General features: G+C 50.9%; 4 protein-coding genes across 4 annotated transcripts; 2 read left to right on the forward strand and 2 right to left on the reverse strand.

Moving 5' to 3' along the window:
* Positions 1–891: 891 nt before the first annotated feature.
* On the forward strand, positions 892–2,352 carry TRIREDRAFT_60758 (uncharacterized protein; the record flags this gene model as incomplete). Its single annotated transcript, XM_006964970.1, has 7 exons — positions 892–1,066; positions 1,161–1,307; positions 1,378–1,421; positions 1,494–1,500; positions 1,543–1,729; positions 1,809–2,228; positions 2,316–2,352. The coding sequence occupies 7 exons, from the start codon at positions 892–894 to the stop codon at positions 2,350–2,352; spliced, it is 1,017 nt and encodes a 338-aa protein (XP_006965032.1).
* A 1,269-nt stretch (positions 2,353–3,621) lies between these two features.
* On the reverse strand, positions 3,622–4,630 carry TRIREDRAFT_61420 (uncharacterized protein; the record flags this gene model as incomplete). Its single annotated transcript, XM_006965127.1, has 2 exons — positions 3,622–4,293; positions 4,376–4,630. The coding sequence occupies 2 exons, from the start codon at positions 4,628–4,630 to the stop codon at positions 3,622–3,624; spliced, it is 927 nt and encodes a 308-aa protein (XP_006965189.1).
* Positions 4,631–10,887: 6,257 nt separating this feature from the next.
* Positions 10,888–15,906, forward strand: TRIREDRAFT_3830 (protein kinase; the record flags this gene model as incomplete). The annotated part of the gene is made up of 7 exons (XM_006964765.1): positions 10,888–11,459; positions 11,535–12,545; positions 12,597–12,842; positions 12,960–13,613; positions 13,721–13,768; positions 13,923–15,716; positions 15,777–15,906. The coding sequence occupies 7 exons, from the start codon at positions 10,888–10,890 to the stop codon at positions 15,904–15,906; spliced, it is 4,455 nt and encodes a 1,484-aa protein (XP_006964827.1).
* A 485-nt stretch (positions 15,907–16,391) lies between these two features.
* TRIREDRAFT_107137 (uncharacterized protein) lies at positions 16,392–17,168 on the reverse strand (the record flags this gene model as incomplete). Its single annotated transcript, XM_006965128.1, has 1 exon — positions 16,392–17,168. One exon carries the CDS (start codon positions 17,166–17,168, stop codon positions 16,392–16,394), a length of 777 nt encoding a protein of 258 aa, XP_006965190.1.
* Positions 17,169–17,783: the final 615 nt, after the last annotated feature.

Genomic DNA, 17,783 nt, shown 5'->3' on the forward strand with positions numbered 1-17,783 from the left:
AAGGTGGAAGATTCTTGACAGTCTCTCCGGCGGCCCGGTTCACGCTGAGACGACCTTGAGACTTGCTGGGCACAAGCTTGCAGGAGCCGATTCCCATCGACTCGGCCGCGGCAACACACAACGGGGCAAGTCCAGACTTGGAGTTACGTCGAGGCTTTGCCTACCTTACCTACCTAGTGAAGGATAGAAGCAACAAGCAACACGCACGCATACCAGACGGGGGAGGAAAAATAATCCATAAGCCGAAGCCACGACCCAAACCTTGAGGCCAGCAGCAACCAAAGCGGAAGCTGAACAGACGCCAAAGGCCAGAGCCCAAGCCAAAGAGAAACGCCACGCTCGACAACTCCATCGACTCGCATTGCCCCATTCATCCTGCCTCCCCATACTATTGCGCACCAGCAGCTGGTCGCCTTTCCCTCTACAGCTTAACTTGGAGAGCTACTTGCTGCAAGCCAGCGATCGGCCCTCCCACTTCTTCAGCAGCTAGGCCAAAGCTGCTCATCTGCCGCAAGCTGACAAGAAACCTGCATCTTTCATTGACAAGAGGCGGACGAGCGAGAGACTCGACGAAACTCCCGCCTGATTGCAGCTCATACCGACGCTTCAGCCTGTGACTGCAGCCCGACGAGGCTCCCGAGTCACTTCTGCCCGAGGGCCGCCTTCTAGGCCTTGTATTCCTGGACACCATAACATGGGCGACAACCCACGGCCTTCATTAGCTATCATGACAGAGCCGAACGGAATGATTCCCCCCGATGAGGTGTGTACGACGAGACGGCTGTCTGTGCAATGGCCGCCGTCCTTCTTGGCCACGATGGCCCAGTCAAGTCGAGACTGCTACTGACATGCACCTTGACATAGGCTGCGGTGTCACCGCCGGACGATGAAATGGACGAGGTAAGTGGCTTGTTGCGCGAGTGGAATGCCAGTGAACGCCCTCTGACTCCGGGCCAGGGTAACGATGTTGGAAGCTTTCAGTCGTCGTTGACTTCCGTCACCTCATCGATACTGCATGGTGTCGTAGGCGAAGGCCAGCGAGTCTATGCCGCGTATGGGAAAGAAGGTACCGTTGATTCTCTTCCACCGTGGAGCGCAGATCTCTCCATTGCGGTCGCTGGTTGCAAGCTTGTGTGTTGACCTGACTCCGATGTCTCAAGAATACGGGCTCCCTATGGACGACCAGGAACTCGATCGTATGGACCTGTGTCACACCAAATACTTCTCCCTTCTGAAGCAGCGACGCTTCTTATCCCCGATAAGTGAAAACCCGCAGAGGATCCTCGACCTGGGATGCGGCACAGGTAGTTTAAACCCCGGAGCTTTCTACACCATCCGTCGGTTGCTGTGTGCTGGTTGACGCTGACTGTTTCAAAGGCATATGGTGTGTCGAGGTCGCCGACGACTTTCCCGGAGCACAGGTACGATGCCTCCCTGCATTCGACCATACCTGATTGACGCTGGGACTGACAATGAATGCTTCCTCTACCCAGGTTGTCGGTGTCGACATCGCCCCAACCCAGCCGCAATGGTATGTTTGAGACACGAGCCACGCATTACGCACGATGACGCTGATGAGGCTATCAAGGGTCCCGCCCAACTGCTCGTTCGAGCTTGACGACATCGAACAGACCTGGACATGGAGGGCAGACAGCGCCGACTTCATCTTCTCTCGCGACCTGATTCTGTCGATACGGAACTTTCCTAGATTGATTGACCAAGCATACAGGTATGGCTCGTTCAGCCCCAGAGCGAGATCGGCAACCTTGTCTTGTCCCTCCTTCTAAGCTGACATATCTGCTTGATAGACATCTAAAGCCTGGCGGATGGATCGAGTTCCAATGCCATACCGGACTCCTCCAATGTGACGACGGCACGCTGCGTGACGACAGCACATTTCGACATTGGGCGAATCTCACAAAGACGGCATGCGAAAGATACGGCACTCCAGTGGATGACCCGACCCGCTTCAAGGAGTGGTTTGAGCAACGAGGATTCGAGTGCGTTACGGAGGAGGTGTACAAGATGCCATGCACCCCCTGGGCTAAGGATAAGCGCCTGAAACTTATTGGGGCCTGGGAGCAGCACAACCTGATGAACCACCTGGAGGGCTTGACGATGCGCCTCTTTCAGAAGAGCCTGGGCTGGACAGAAGACGAGATCCTGGTCATCTCGGCCCTGCTACGCAAGGAGCTACGCGACCTGGGTGTCCACGCATACTGGCCATAGTAAGTCTCTGTGCCCGACGATGAGCTTTTTTCCACTCCGCGCAGTCGTTTCAGGCTCAAGGAGGACGATTTGCTAATTTCCAGCAGCTACGTTGTCTATGGTCGCAAGCCCTTGCGACCATGAGGCCAATCGTTGATGCGCAAGGCTTTTTCTGCATGCCTTTTTGGCGACTTTTACCGGCGACAAGGGTCATCATGCAGCCATTACGAAGGATGCATGAACCAGCCAATCAAATCCTTATGGAATTGCTTCGTCATTGGTGTTGAAGAAAAAAAAAAGGAAAGCAAAGAAGAGAAAAAAGAAAGGAAAATCAAGGTATCGGAGGGCGCAACTACCGATGGCCTGGGAGATGCGACGACTCATCATCATCGGTTACCACATGCCGCACCAAACATGCATACCGAGCATCGATATTCCTATCCTTTGACGACGTCGATCCGCCGGGTCACATGGCCTCGGACAAGAGATAGTAGTCTTCACCAAATGCTCTCACCGCTGCTCTGGCCGCCCCATAAAAGCCGCCGAGCAACTTGGGGAACCAAACGCATCACGACGCATCTGGACGCGAACGGACTAACCAGCATAAGCCGCCTGCTGCGTCTGCATCAGACCCTGCTGGTATTGATGGTATTATTGCGCGCGCCAGAATGTGCTTACGAGGTGGAAATGCCACGCTGCTTGCTTTGTTCCTTTCTTTACTAATACCCTTTTCCAAATGTTTTATATCTCGCCGATTTCTGGTCTGGGCGTCTAGGTCTGCAATCCGGCGATGTGCTTGCCTGAAGGAGCAGCACGACGGTGTATTAGGATACACGAACGGAAGGATTCTCTTGGCGTTTCTCTTGCTTTTGTGATTATATAGGCGTGCTGCATCGGCATGATTAGCTGCAGAGGCAGCAGGGGCATCGGGATTGGGGATCATCATGACATGACGGCTGATCACACAGCCACGATGAACCTTTGATGGCTGTTTGCTTTCTCTCCCGTCCTGGGTATAGTATGTATATATAGAGAGAGGGGGTTTTTGCTTTTCGACCAAGGGCATTGATGGGCGCCTTATGGAAGTCGATTGTACGAATTATGTGTGTATCAATGGCTGAATATACGTATCCTGGATGTAATTTACCTGTCTAGTTGAGCCTGACTGTTGCTGTAGTACCTATTCAAGGCATACGTACACGTTGCCGGCTATTGAAAATACTCGTTGGTGGCCCAGCTTTCTGAGCTCAACTCGGCCATGTAAAAGGTGATGCTTACACTTTGCAGGGATTCTTATATGCGTATAGTTGCGGTAAGGCTTCATACCCTCTTTGTGTGTAATAACAACTGCTGTCTATTTAATTGCAATTGGCAGTTTGATGGAACGGTCTCTAACTTGTACAGATATACCCCTTACTTCTTCACATACGGAGTGGATTCCAACCATGTCCTCAAGTCCTTGAGCTGTGGATATTGCCTTCTCAGCGCCTCAATATCTGCACCATAGCCCTCCCTTTGGAAAAAGTCAAACATGGTCCTCATCTCCTTGGACATGGCCAAGACCATTCTCGCTACAACGTCCCAGGTGACGGGCACAGGAGAACCCGTCTTTTCGCGAAAAATGTCCGACAGCTGCTGAAAAGTGACTTGGTCCCCGGCGAGCGAGATGGCTTTCCCGCTGTACTCCTCAGGACGGAGAAACGCTTCGGCGGCGACGTGGCCAATGTCCTCTGTGGCGACGAGCTGGAGAGGCTTCGCAGCGTCTCCGGAGAGCTTGAGCTTGATGGCTGTGGCGAAGAGCTTGCCGAAGAAGCCGCCGTCGAGGTTGTCCATGAAGGCGACCGGCCTGAGGATGGTCCAGGACATGCCGCTGTTGGGCTTTGCTGCGGAGTTGACGAGGTGGTGCTCGATGTTGTGCTTGCTGACGAAGTGCGGGATGTCGGTCGGGTTGGTGAATGATTCTGGGCCGTGGCGGTCGACGGAGGAGTAGACGAAGTGCTTTACGCCGGATTGGAGGGCGGAGTCGATGAGGGCTTTGCCTTGGGCTTGTTCGATGGGGGGGCCTTTGGGGCCTGGTTTGAGGGCCTTTTTTGAGTTGTGTGAGTTTTGACTTGGACGTTGGTTTGGGGGAGAATATGTTTCAGTGTGTTATTGTTTATGTGATTACCTGGACGCTAAAGACTCCCCATGGAGACGAGCCGGTGACTTCTCTCGCTTGTTGGAAGAGGGCGTCTGTCTTGTTGAGATCGCCCTGGAGGAGAGTGACTTTCGGGGATAGGCTGGCGAGCCTTTGGGCGGAGGGGGAAGTCTTGTCGCGTGTGACGGCGAGGAGCCTGAAGTCTGCGTTTTTGGAGAGGAGGGCGCGGATGGCGGCGCCGCCTTGTCTGCCTGTGGCGCCGGTGATGAGGAGAGAGCGCGACATGGTGTACATGTATCAGGCTGAGTGAGGTTGGAGGACTGAAGGGGAAGCGGGAGTTGTAATACTGAATGGAGCTTCTACGACCACAATTGAAAAGGCTACATACGGGTACATGTACTTATTCAATCTTCTGAATCATGATTTCTATCAGAGTCATGCAAATAATGTCTTAATCATCCTCTCGTCTATTCGATTCGATCATTGACGGGGCTCTTCGCTGGAGAGGGTTGCTTCTTTGGGCGAATATCGGGGTGGGTAACTCCGCAAGATTTGGCGGGGAGGGGGTTTTTGCGACTCCATATTCGGCATCCGCCAAGAAGGCCGAGGGCCGAGTCGCGAGATCAAGCGCGCGGCTGTTATCAGGATGGAAAGATTGGTGCTTTGTTGAAGATTCTTGAGGCGATTGGCTTCTTTTTTGGGATGATTTAGGCATCGTTTACTGTATGTTTTGTAATAGTTCTTTGGGATTATGAGGAAAGTCTTGTGACTACCTATGGTCGGGTAAGTGAGCGCGTTTCTCTTCCTCGCGAGAACACCCGGCACTTGGGCTGCTTTGAGCTCGTCACGGAATCTTGGTGATGATTTTTGAAGCATTTCAATGAAAGCTTCAATAGCTATCATTTACAACCTGAGGTATTGTGCCTTCTTAAACACTTTCAGGCATCTCGGCTTGGCATCATCTTACGTCTTAGGTACTCGCACCTAGGTAGGTATGGATTGTAAAGTACTTTGCTGGATACGAAAAGACCATATAAGCTGCATAGGTACTTGCAATATGCGTCATCAGGATGTAGATATATAGGTAGGGCTGTAGGCCAAATTGATTCGCATGAAGGCACCCTACTCCATGGACAATCTCCTCCAGCTTTCAAGTCCAAAAAATTTGCCAATCTACAACGGCCAATTCTACCTTACATGTATGTCACCGTATACACCATGCTTGTCTCAACTTTAGTGTTGGTAACACATTCATTGTACCTATCAGGAAGAAAAACTATTACTATGAAAGACATGGTGTGAAAGCAATTACAGGAGTGTTTTTAACATATAGTAACTCTATATTCTTAACGGCCTAGGTACATATAGGGTCTGGTTATTAGGCACCTCACATCCGGTTAGCAGGCACCTCAAATTGTGGCTAGGGTGCCGTTAGACGCCGGTGTCGCCCTTGCCTAGCAAATTGCTAGTTAATTAAGACGCTAATGTCTAACGGTGCCTAATAAATGCATATTAGGATAACACTTAGCTATATCTTAATTAAATTTAAAGCTATTCCTAGTCTATTTACATTAAAATAAAGCTAATCTTTAATACTTTCCTTATCTGCTGCTGTTTTAGTAATAAACTCCTTGCCCTCTACTAAATTATTTACTTTCTTACTACTATTACTATCCTCGCTTATTAATATAAGCTTTTTAAGGCATTGCTATAGTAATAGCTGCTATATAAGGATATTAAGCTCCTAATTAGCATTCTATAATAGCTACTGTATCTTTAAGGGTATTTTAAAGTCTATATCCTCTTATAGCATTAGTGTTAGTAATAGGGCTAGGGCTAGGCTAAGGCTGCTGTTACTGCTACTGCTAGAGATAATAATAATATTGCTAGCGTCTAGCACTGCAGATAGCTTTAGCAACTAGTCTAGTAAAATCTTTAGTAACAGGGCTAGCCCTAGGCTTAGGCTTAGGCTTAGGCTTAGGCTGCTGCTAGAGATAATAATAATGTTATTAGCGCCAGTAGGGCTGGGGCCAGGCTCCTTATTATTAACATCTTCTAAACAGACTAATGCCTATTAGTATAACCTTTATATCTTAATACTAGCTTTATAGGTGTTATTTTAAGCTATAAGAAGAAGGCCTCTTACTATATTTAAAATTAAAGCCCTAGATAAGTCTATAGCAGCTAGGGCTATTAATAAGGGCGCTAGCGCTAGCACTAGCGCTATCCCCTTTAAAAGGACAGCCGCAGTTATTAATATTATTATTATCCTAGCTGCTGCTACTACTGCTGCTTTAGCTACTGCTGCTGCTATATTAGCCTTAGCTTTCTTAATTACTAATGTAAATTTAAATATAATAGGCTTTTATTAGGATATTATTAAAGGTGTAAGTTTAAGGGCACCCCTAGGTCTACCTTTAGCCTTAATAATAGCTAGATTAAGGATAGGCTTTAAAGTCTGCTACTTAGGATTATAATTTTAATACTAATAGTAATATATTTTGCTAACTTAAAGCAGCAGCTGCTGCTAATGCTATTAATAAAAGATATATCTACAGGGTAACCTATATATAACCTAGATTATATAAAGAAGGCAGGGCATTATTAGTAGTCTCTTAGGATTATAGCTAAAGCTTTTAAGCTTATTAATTAGCATTTATAGCACTATAAGTATAACCTTTATATATATAAGTAAAAAGAGATTACCTATAATACTAGATAGGATTTTATTTTTCTATTTAGCCTATTTAGTGCAGATAGCAGAGTCTTATATCTTTTAAAATAGCTCTAGCTTTTAAAAGGCTATAGCCAGGTCTCCTTAACTAGACTAAAGGAAGTGTTTAATAATAGCATGCATTAATTTAATAATTAATATTATATAATAGCTAAAGTATATAAGGCAGTTAACTTTATAGCTTATAATCTTAGCCCTTTATAATATTAGCTATATTATTATAATATAACCTATAATAACTATAAGGTATATGCTAAAAAGCTAAAAAGCCCTTAGCTAATTATTATAAGTTTAGGTATCCTTACTGCTAATAAGCTTATTAAAATTATTAAAGAAGCTTTAGAAAGTCTTATACTATTAAATTTAGCTATTAATCTTAGTAGCCTTAGGGAAGAAGCTTTTACACTTAGCTAGTATATTTATATTAATATACTAATAGTAAAGGATATATAGTATCTGCCTTATAGCTAAGTGCTTATCTTAGGCCTTTATTTAGGCAAGCTTTTAGTTTATTATTATAGTTATTAGCAGCAGGATTCCTTCTTTTTTAACTAGCTAGATAAAATAATTAATAGCCTAACTATAAGATGCCTTATTTTTAGTATTAAGGAAGGCAGTAGTAACTTAAAATATTTATTTTATTTTAATAGCGCTATAAATATTAAATAATAGTATATTAAAGTAATTAGTCTTATATATTAAGTTATAAAAGATAATATTTAAATATTATTATAAAAGTTATATTCCTAACTATAATATAATAAAAAGATTAATAATACAGCTGCTATTATCTTTTTTATTAAAGAAGATGTATTTCTCTTTATTCTACAGCTATTAAAAGAGCTATTTAATAGGGGTGCGGCTAATAAGCTTATTACAGTAATAGTAATAAAGGAGGTTATATATATTAAACCAGGTAATAAGCTTAATATTAAGGTCTTTATTACTCTTTAATTATATAAGGATTTATGCTAGTCTAATGCTAGAATTCTAGTTAAAGATAATCTTATCTTTTATTTTTATAAGGCTGTCTTTTTAAAAGCTTAGTATTACTCCTAGCTTTAATAGTAGATAATTATATTAGCTAGTAGTATTACTATTTATATATTCTAGGCACTAATACTAGACTAGTATAGCCCTAGCTTTCTCTTATAGCTAGATATTAATATAAAAAAGGTAACTAGTCTTTTAAGTACTAGTCCTCTATCTCTTAGATTTATATAAGCCTTTCTTAGCCTAAAAGATATAAAACTGGCCTTTACTATAGCATATTATAACTATATAGCAGTTAGAGGTATTAAAGCTATTAGGTTATTTAGTATATATAATAAGCTTATAGCTATTAGATTTTCTAACCTCTTTAATATAGGAAATAGCATTTTATTAGGTTTAGAAGGAAGAGGAGAAGATATAGTTTATTTTAGTATCACTTACTTATAAATAGCTTTAAAATTAATAGTGTAATAATAGAGTGTAAATTATATGTTTACTTAGTAAGTTAAGGTATCTGTTATAAGTGCTCTTATAAGTACATTTATTAGGCACTGTTAGACATTAGCGTCTTAATTAACTAGCAATTTGCTAGGCAAGGGCGACACTGGCGTCTGACGGCACCCTAGCCACAATTTGAGGTGCCTGCTAACCGGATGTGAGGTGCCTGATAACCAGACCCTACATGTATGTAGAGACGGTGGACGTCCTGCGGTTGTTGGACAGGGCTCCTCACCTCACCGAATCTCTCCCCGGATAGGGTCATTGGAAACGCCGCCATTCGCCGGAGCCTATGCGCCCTAAATTACAAGCAGCCCATGTAATCCATATACTAGGCGGCCGGCAAGTTGCCGGAGGGGACGGGCTCCGAAACGGGTCTGTCAGCCCTAGGGAGAATGGGTCATGGGATACATATGTGGTATTATGCACGAAAGCGACAATCAGGACTGGAACAAAATGGGGCATAACTTGAAGTAGGTCAAAGAGACGCAGTTTGAGAAAAGGAACTGGTCAGTTGGGGGGCGTAGTTTGGTATTATAGAGTACCTGAGCATCAATATATGAAGGGGGGGTGGAGGAGCTGGGAGAGCGCTGAGCTTGAAGCAGCGCATAACATTAGAACTACAGGTGTCTACGTGCACGCGGATGGATGTAACTCTCCCTCAAGATCAGTCATGGACATGTACGGCCATGAGCGACGAGAAGCAGTGCTGATGCTGAAGAAACCCGGTGCGACGTGCTGTCAAAGGAGGGCCCCTGTCTCCCCGTAACTGTTGAACCGATGTCATATGGATACATCTGCCCAGTGTGAGCTCTGCTATCCCTGGGAAACAACACGTTTGGGTTACTATGTAGCCGTAAGCAAAGATAGCAAAAACGAAGCTGACATTTGAGCATCCATGTACAACATCAGCTGTTACACTTTTGTTTTTCAGGAAATATCTGGGAAACACTTCTAGTTCGACGATGTTTCCTCTATTGGGGCTCTTGTGTCTGTGATGGTGATGAAGACGGGCTGCCTCGCAATCTGCGTGTCTGTACTTTGCATTAGTTAGATGGACAACTGAAGTGTGACGTATTATAGCTGGTGATATCAGATCTTGTCTGGCGAAGAAGAGGTCTCTCGTCTGATTGGCTCGGCGATGGCCGTGGGAAGAGGCTGTGGAGATGACAATTAGGAAGATGATGTTTCAACCTCTGATGGTAACACGACAGAGGTACACACATGCATGTACCTATGTACAATGCATACGGTCAACTAATATGTACTTAGTGATGCTATAGGTAGCTGTACGTGAATTCTAAGTAGACATGAAGTCAGTATGATTCCAGACTTGTTTGACTCTTCCATCACGAGCCATGGATATCAAACATCAAACATGGTGATGGCAGGAGAAGTCGTGTCTTCCCCTCCGTCGCACGTGCAGACACAATCAAATCGATGCTGTGCCTCGTGTCTTTGTCCGGCAGCCCACAAGTCGCCCCCAAGCGGCACATCCTCATTGGCCGGCCGGCAGAAGACCCTACAAGGTACTGGTACGGGGGGCTGCAGGGGCTGCAGGGGTTCAGGAGGGGCCCTGTTAGTGGCCTGCCTGCGCCGCTGCGAGTGCGAGGGTGCGCTAAACAGCCCGCTGGAAGGCCTCAAGGCTCTTGGGGGTGCCGCTTGTAGCGAGCCAGGAGGTCGAGGCCCACTGATGCGTCCCTGTACAGCCACTAAGGCCGCAGCCGCTGGGCCACAGCAGATTTGAGGTCCATTCCGGCCATTTGATGTTTGCCAGCATTCTGGTCCATCAAGGACGTGCAACGGCCCACATGTTCATCTTTGAAGCATGAGCTTCGACCACGGCTGTGCGACGTCCGTTCGTGCTGCTCCGGAAAACTCAGCAGCCTGGACTCAAGCCGCTGCTCTTGCTCTTGCTCTGCTTCGGAGCATCGTCCACCCTTGACGAGGACGCCGGCCTGCTGGGCGTGGCCACACCGAGACCAGCTGCCCGAGCTCCAGCGCCTGTCCAACATCCAGTCCGATAAGAACTACCTTCAATACCTTGCTAACCTTCAATACCAACGACGAGACCAACGACATCGGCCCAAGTTCCGACAGCATCGACGCCCAACCGACGACTTCTCTTTGCGACAAACATCCTCTACCATAGGCAGCCTGACAAGCAACCGCCCCCCTCGATTCGCTCGCCGAACCATCGACGGCGGCCCGCGACGGCCGCGATCGCTCTCCCTCGAGCGCGACTGAGGCTGCTCCCAAACAACCCATCTTTGAGGCTCTGGGGCGGGCTTCCTCCTGCTCCTCCGTCTTCTCGACCATGTATCAGGGCAGCCAGCGGCATGGCTCGGCCAACGATCCCTCGAGGCCCTTCCAGGTGCCGCCTCCGCCTCCGCCTCCTGCCATGGCACCTCCCATGACCGGGCCTCAGATGAACATGATGGTCCCTCCGCCTCCCCCGCCGATTCGCTATCCTGCCGTGCCTGGTCAGGCTCAGGGCATCATGGTGCCTCCGCCCCCGAGCGGCCCTCCTCCTGGGAGCGGCATGATGCCAGCGCCAAACTGGCACGGCAACTTTGGGCGCCTGTACGATGGCCGTCCCAGCTACGCCGTGCCTCCGCCGCCCCCTACCAACCAGCACCAGCCGTATAACCCGACCAAGTTCCACCAGCACCACGCGTTGCAGGCGGGACAGGCAATGGTCGTGCCCCCTCCCCCGCGCCCGAGCGACGCAATGGGCGCCACGTATATCCCCACGGGGGAGACATATGGTGAAGGCGTGGGCATACCGGGATTCGGCCGGGAGGAAACGCAGACGTCGTGGCTCGCCTCCCCGTCACAGAACGGGACCGAAACGAGTGCCACAACGCCAATGGAAGAAAGGCAGCCGGCGTATATGGGAGGAAGCCACGCAAAGGGCCCGTCAACCGCACCGAGTGCGCCTACTACCGCCAATGCGCCGAGCAGCATCCCTCCGGAAATAGCAGCCCAGTGGCCGTTGGACAAGGTCTTGCTATGGCTGGCGCAGAACCAGTTCTCCAAGGACTGGCAGGAGACGTTCCGGTCGCTCAACTTGTACGGAGCGCAGTTCCTGGAGCTGGGCAGTGCGCACGGCGGTCGCGGAAACTTTGGCATGATGCACCAGCGGGTGTACCCTCGACTGGCGCAGGAGTGTACTAATAGCGGGACGGGATGGGACCAGCCGAGAGAGAGGGAGGAGGGGAAGCGCATGCGGAGGCTCATCAGGAGCGTCGTCACCGGCCGGCCTGTCGAGGCTTCTAAGGCGATGCCCTCCCACAGCCGAAAGGAGTCTACCGCATCCAGCCAACCCACGACGCTTGTCCCTGTGAGCTCAGATGCCCCAGAGGCTCTCGAGTCGCCGATTGTGCCAGTCAACGCTCACGCCCGAAGGTTCTCCCAAACCAGATCGACAACAATGCCGCCTGCAAACAGCAATGACACCACGAATCATAGGACGATGCTGAAAAATCTCGAGCTTGGACGGCAGAGTCCCACTGGCGAGCAGGCAGCGCATTGCTCGAGCCCGGCCGCCAGCCCAGCAACCCAGCCCACACTTTTTCACTCGGCTACCACCCCGATTCTATCATCTTCGCCCAACTCATCCAAATTCACACACCGGTCAAGGAACAGCACCGACTCGGCCGCGTCCAACGCCGCAATCTATGGGTCGGGTATTCCACCAGAGGCGGCCGGGCTCATGACGCGCGGCATGAGCCTGGCGGAGCTCATGTCCTCCTCAAGAAGTCAAGACAGCTATTCCAAGCATGCCGAGTCTCCGTCATCTACCAAGGACTCCAAGGGCCTCCTCAGCTTCTTATCCAGGAGAAAGCGGCAACAAGTAGACGGCGCCTTTCCTTCACCTGACGATCTCGAATCTCCCACTTCACCTGCCTTCCACAAGCCTCTGTCAATAGCTACTACGCATGGATCGGATGCTGGTTACGCCCACCCGGATCCGTCCAGCATCACTTCACACTACGGACCAAGGCACGGCGCTGGCCAAGCTAGAACATACGTCCTGGCCACCATGGACCACTGGAACTATCGGATGTGCGATATCACCGACGCAGAGAGCGCGGCAGATATTCGACAAGCCATCTGCCACAACCTCGGCCTCCCCGACGTTGAGGGCTCATTCATCTATCCAACCGAGTTGGGCCAGTTTGAACATGCTGAGCCCCTAGACGACCAAAAGCTCCTCACTAGCAAGCGCGTCAAGGCCGATTCTGCAGGCACGCTCAAGTTCTTCGTCACGTCGCATAGCGCGCTCACCCCGAGTCTGAGTAGCGAAGTGCCCAGCTTGTTGTCGCCCGACGCCATTCCGCCGGGCATAGATGCAGAGGCCTACGCGCGTCTCAATGGACGCCAGAGATCGAGCTCATCACCGCCGACGTCTCGATCCAACACGATGAACTCGCTGGCAGCAACGGACAAGGCGGACGAGAACACCCTGTCCCAGGAGGCCCTTGACTACAAGGCCGAGATGGCCAGGAAGCAGCGTGAATACCTCGCCAAGAAGAAGCAGGCCAACATGAAGGATCCTCCCGAATCTGTCGTGGGCTTCGGCATCGTGGGTAGGAATGTGGACTTTGACCAGCCGCGGCTCTCGCCATACGAAGACAGAAAGCCCGAACACCTCTTCCCTCAACGACGACCGCCGGCGCCGCCGAGTGACCCGTCCGCAACACTGATCAAGGCCAATTCGCTAAGCAGGAAAACAGGACGGCAGATGAACGGCAACGCCGCTGCCGAAGGGCACGTCACGTCGCGACCTCCGCTACCTTCCGCTGCCAGCTCGTCTGAGGCTGAGTCGACGGAGAACGGCAAGAAGTCAAAGTTCAGCATTCCCGCCGCGGGCATGGGCGGGTTTGTGGGTGCGGCACTGGTCGGCATGGGCAGAAACCTGGGAGCCATCGGACAGTCGACGGCCAACGGGCCGCGAGGCGTGTCTCCCAGCAGAACCGTGTCACAGCCAGTTGCGGCCAGCAACGGCTCGCAGCAGCTGTCGCCAGGTAAGAAAGCAATGTCTACTGTTGATTTTCGTGAATTCGGCTCGGTGAGGCCCAGTCCGGGCTCGGGCTCTCCCAAGACCCTCACTTGGAGCCCGGGCAACATGGCCTTTGTTGTACCAGACTATACACTCGCCCCCTTGCCCCCTTTGGCGGCCGCAATTTCAAGCAGTGATGAAGCAAATACTAAAACCAACATGATAGGGCAACCTCCGCCGTCGCCGGCAGAGCTCAGCCCCGGTTCGACCAAGCCGTCGCCGCCCACGGCAAACCCGCCATCCCCGCCCGCCAACAACAACAACAGCAACAACAACAGCAACAACAGCAACCCGAAATCACCTGGCCCGGACCTGGACTTTACGGACACGGATGTGCAGTTTACCCAGGCGCCAACCACACAGCAGTCCTCGTCATCTGCGCAGGGTCGCCCGCCGCCGGCCGACGATAGCGACGACGATTCCGACGATGGCCTGTTTGCTATTCCGCTCGCCGGCCGAGGAAAAGGCAAATCACCGACCAGCAAACCGGGACATGCGCAGAAGCCCAGCTTGACCGTGAATACTTCGCGAGCAAAGGGCAAGACCTTGTCGGTCTCCTTCACCTCCCCCAACTCGACAAACGAAAACGCAGACGACTGGTCTAGGGCTGGCAACGGTTCTCGACGGACTCCTGGAACACCCGGCTCCGAATCCTGGGAGTCTGACAAGGAAGTCAAACTCGGCCGCCGCAAGTCGTTTATCGAAAAGGACGTGTGGGCGAATCGACCTCCTACCGACGACTTGCTCAACAACCTCGACGACTTCTTCCCCAACTACGACCTTGACGAGCCTGTTCTCGAGGATAGCGTCTCGGCCGAGATAACAACGTCTCCGATTGCCGAAGTTGAGGAATCGCCCCAGCAGACTGCGCCTCCTCCTGTCCCGGCTCCTGCCATGTACCAAGACAACATCAACTCTACTCCTGCTCCTGCTCCTGCTCCTGCTCCCGCTCCCGCGGTTGCATCCTCTAGCCAGTCTGTCTACGACGGGGACACTCTTGGCTCCGACGAATCGACGTTGAAGGCCTTGGACCGCCGTCCGTCCATACAGACTGTGGCACAGAAGAGCATGAGGCGCTCTGGCGGGCTTGGACGTATGAAGTCCATCCGTGAAGTTGCCCGGGGTGCCCACGAGGCCAACAAGCGATTCACGCACGCCCAGGCGCCGCACAATGCGGGCAACGCCAGCACGAGCGGAATCATGCGCCGGAAGAGCACCAAGATGTTCAATGCAAACATTGTGCAGATCCGGCCGGACCAGCGCGGCAGCATGATTTTCCCGCAGATCCCACAGGACACTTTGCCTAAGCGGCAGACGACATTTAGGTGGTTCAAGGGCCAGCTCATCGGCAAGGGCACCTACGGCCGCGTGTACCTGGGTATGAACGCCACGACTGGTGAGTTCTTGGCCGTCAAGGAGGTGGAGGTCAACCCCAAGGCGGCGGGAGGAGACAAGAGCAAGATGAAGGAGCTCGTGGCGGCCCTGGATCACGAAATCGACACGATGCAGCACCTGGACCACGTCAACATTGTGCAGTACCTGGGATGCGAGCGAAAGGAAACCAGCATCAGCATCTTCCTAGAGTACATTCCCGGTGGCAGTATCGGCTCGTGCCTGCGCAAGCACGGCAAGTTTGAAGAGTCTGTTGTTTCATCCCTCACACGACAGACGCTGTCTGGACTGGCATACCTCCACCGAGAGGGCATTCTGCACCGAGATCTGAAGGCAGACAACATTCTGCTGGACCTGGATGGCACGTGCAAGATTAGCGACTTTGGCATCTCGAAAAAGACGGACAACATCTACGGCAACGACAAGTCAAACAACATGCAGGGATCCGTCTTCTGGATGGCGCCCGAGGTGATTCGGTCGCAGAACGAAGGGTACAGCGCCAAGGTGGACATTTGGAGTCTGGGATGCGTCGTGCTGGAGATGTTTGCGGGCCGGCGGCCGTGGAGCAAGGAGGAAGCCGTGGGTGCCATCTACAAGATTGCAAACGGAGAGACGCCCCCGATCCCCGAGGACATTCAGGAAACCATAGGCCATCTCGCCGTGGCGTTTATGATGGACTGCTTCCAAGTGTAAGTTTTGGAGGGATGGTTACAAAAAGGGGGTATATTGTGCTGACAAAACTTGAACAGGAACCCATTTGATCGACCAACAGCCGACGTGCTCCTATCGCAGCATCCATTCTGCGAGTTGGATCCCAACTACAACTTTTACGACACCGTCCTATATAAGAAGATTAAGGAGACGTACAAGACGACGTAGAGAGCCAGTCCGTGCGGCGAGGTTGGTTGTGTGAAGCGCGAGTGGCTGCGTCAGTGGTTTGTCAACTGCCGAGGGAGTTTTGCCCTGTGTTGAGAAGAAAGGGGGGATATTGTATGATATAGTTTAGGCAAGGCATGTCTTGGGTCTTTTGGATATCAAAGAAGCACAAGAGGAGCAATGGAGTTGAGTTGACGGAGAGTGTTTGTTTCCTTTGCTACGGTTGCTGGCGGCCGACAATTTCGAAAGGTATTTTTTTCATTGTTTTTCATACTGCTACACCCTTGTTTATTGGGACTGGGTTCATGGGAGTTTGTGTCTGCCCGCGCGGTTGAGTGTATTTGCGTCTACGTGTATACAAGATACGAACGGTTATATCGTGATTTAACTCATGTACTGTTCAAAGCGACGGGAGCAACAGGATGTGCAAGGGGGGGGAGGGTTATCTTCCAATAAGGTACATCATATCGCAAGGCTATAGACAAGGCTCATTCCCTCTTCCGCCTCTCCTCACCGTCCCTCTCATCCGTCCCCAGCGCCCAATCCAGCAGCCCAATCCCTCCAAAATACACATCAAACCGCTCATGGTGGCGATCATGCTTCCTCGCGGCCCCGCCAAAGAAGTCGTACCCGCTATGCACCGTCGAAGTCTCTACAAGCTGCATGGCCAAAAACGCCCACATGGTCAAGATGTGCGCGCCGAGGAGCATCGGCGGGATCAAGATGGGCAGGACGTTTGCGGCAATGTGCTCGACGGGATGGGCGTACTGCGAGGCGAATGCGACGGGGGCGGTGAAGCGGTGGTGCGTCTTGTGGAAGCGGCGGTATAAAGGGGGATGGTGGAGGATGCGGTGGGCTGTGTAGAAGAGGAGTTCGCGGAGGAGGATGCTGATGAGGATGTGTGTTGAGAATTCTCTGCCAGAGGGAAAGTCGGGGTCGATGCGGATGGCTGGGGCCCGGGAGGAGGAGGAGGAGGATGTGCAGAGGAGGAGGAGGGAGTGGAGGACGAGGACGAGGAGCTGGTTGCGGAGGCAGATGCGTATGGAGTGGAGGATGTCGGCGGTCGTGGGCTGTTTGGGGGCGGGTTGGAGCTTGTGGAGCGCGGAGAAGCGCGGGAGGAGGGTGTCGAGGGAGAGGAAGAGGGTGCAGGGGAGCCACCAGAAGAGGAGCTGGATGAGGAGCGTGCCGGCGAGGTCGATGGCGATGGGGTTGTGGGTTGAGACGATGCTGCTCCAGAGGGCTTTGGCGGAGGGGAGCGTCGTCATGGTGGGTTTGCTGAGGATTCTTTGTTTTTCTCGTATTTCTGAGGATGTTCTTGGGGGAGGGTTGTCTTGGGGAGCATATAATGGCTGGAATATCATATATATATATATTAGAGTGTTGTATGGTGGTGGCTCTTATACGATGACAGTATCCCCCTCATGATGATGCTCCCCCCCCAAGGTTGAGAGAGTCTGACACGGCGCGGATGGAGTTGATATTGAGATGGATGGGTTCGGATCTTGCCTCGGCCTGTGAGTGAGGGGGCAAAAAACGGAAAGGGTTTTAAGGGGGGAAGAGTAGTGAAGAATTACTGAAGTAGAAAAAAAGAGAGGGACTAATGTGTAAGAGAAAACGGGATGTGGCTGGACGGGCCGGTGCTAAAAGAAGCTAGAAGAGGAGGAGGAGCCTGTTGGATCGGTTCCCCACGTTCACAAGTTCAGCTTGATCCGGGGGATAGTAGTAGTAGTAGTAGTAGTAGTAGTAGTAGTAGTAGTAGATAGATAGATAGCAGGCCGTGGAGATGATCTCGATAGAATACTACAAGTAGTAGTCATTGTTTGTTCATCCCTCGGTATCTCATATTGGGGCTTGCATGGCTACTGCGTCTCCCGTGGCCT

Source organism: Trichoderma reesei (genome assembly GCF_000167675.1).
Source record: "Trichoderma reesei QM6a unplaced genomic scaffold TRIREscaffold_8, whole genome shotgun sequence".
NCBI classification, from domain to species: Eukaryota; Fungi; Ascomycota; class Sordariomycetes; order Hypocreales; family Hypocreaceae; genus Trichoderma; species Trichoderma reesei.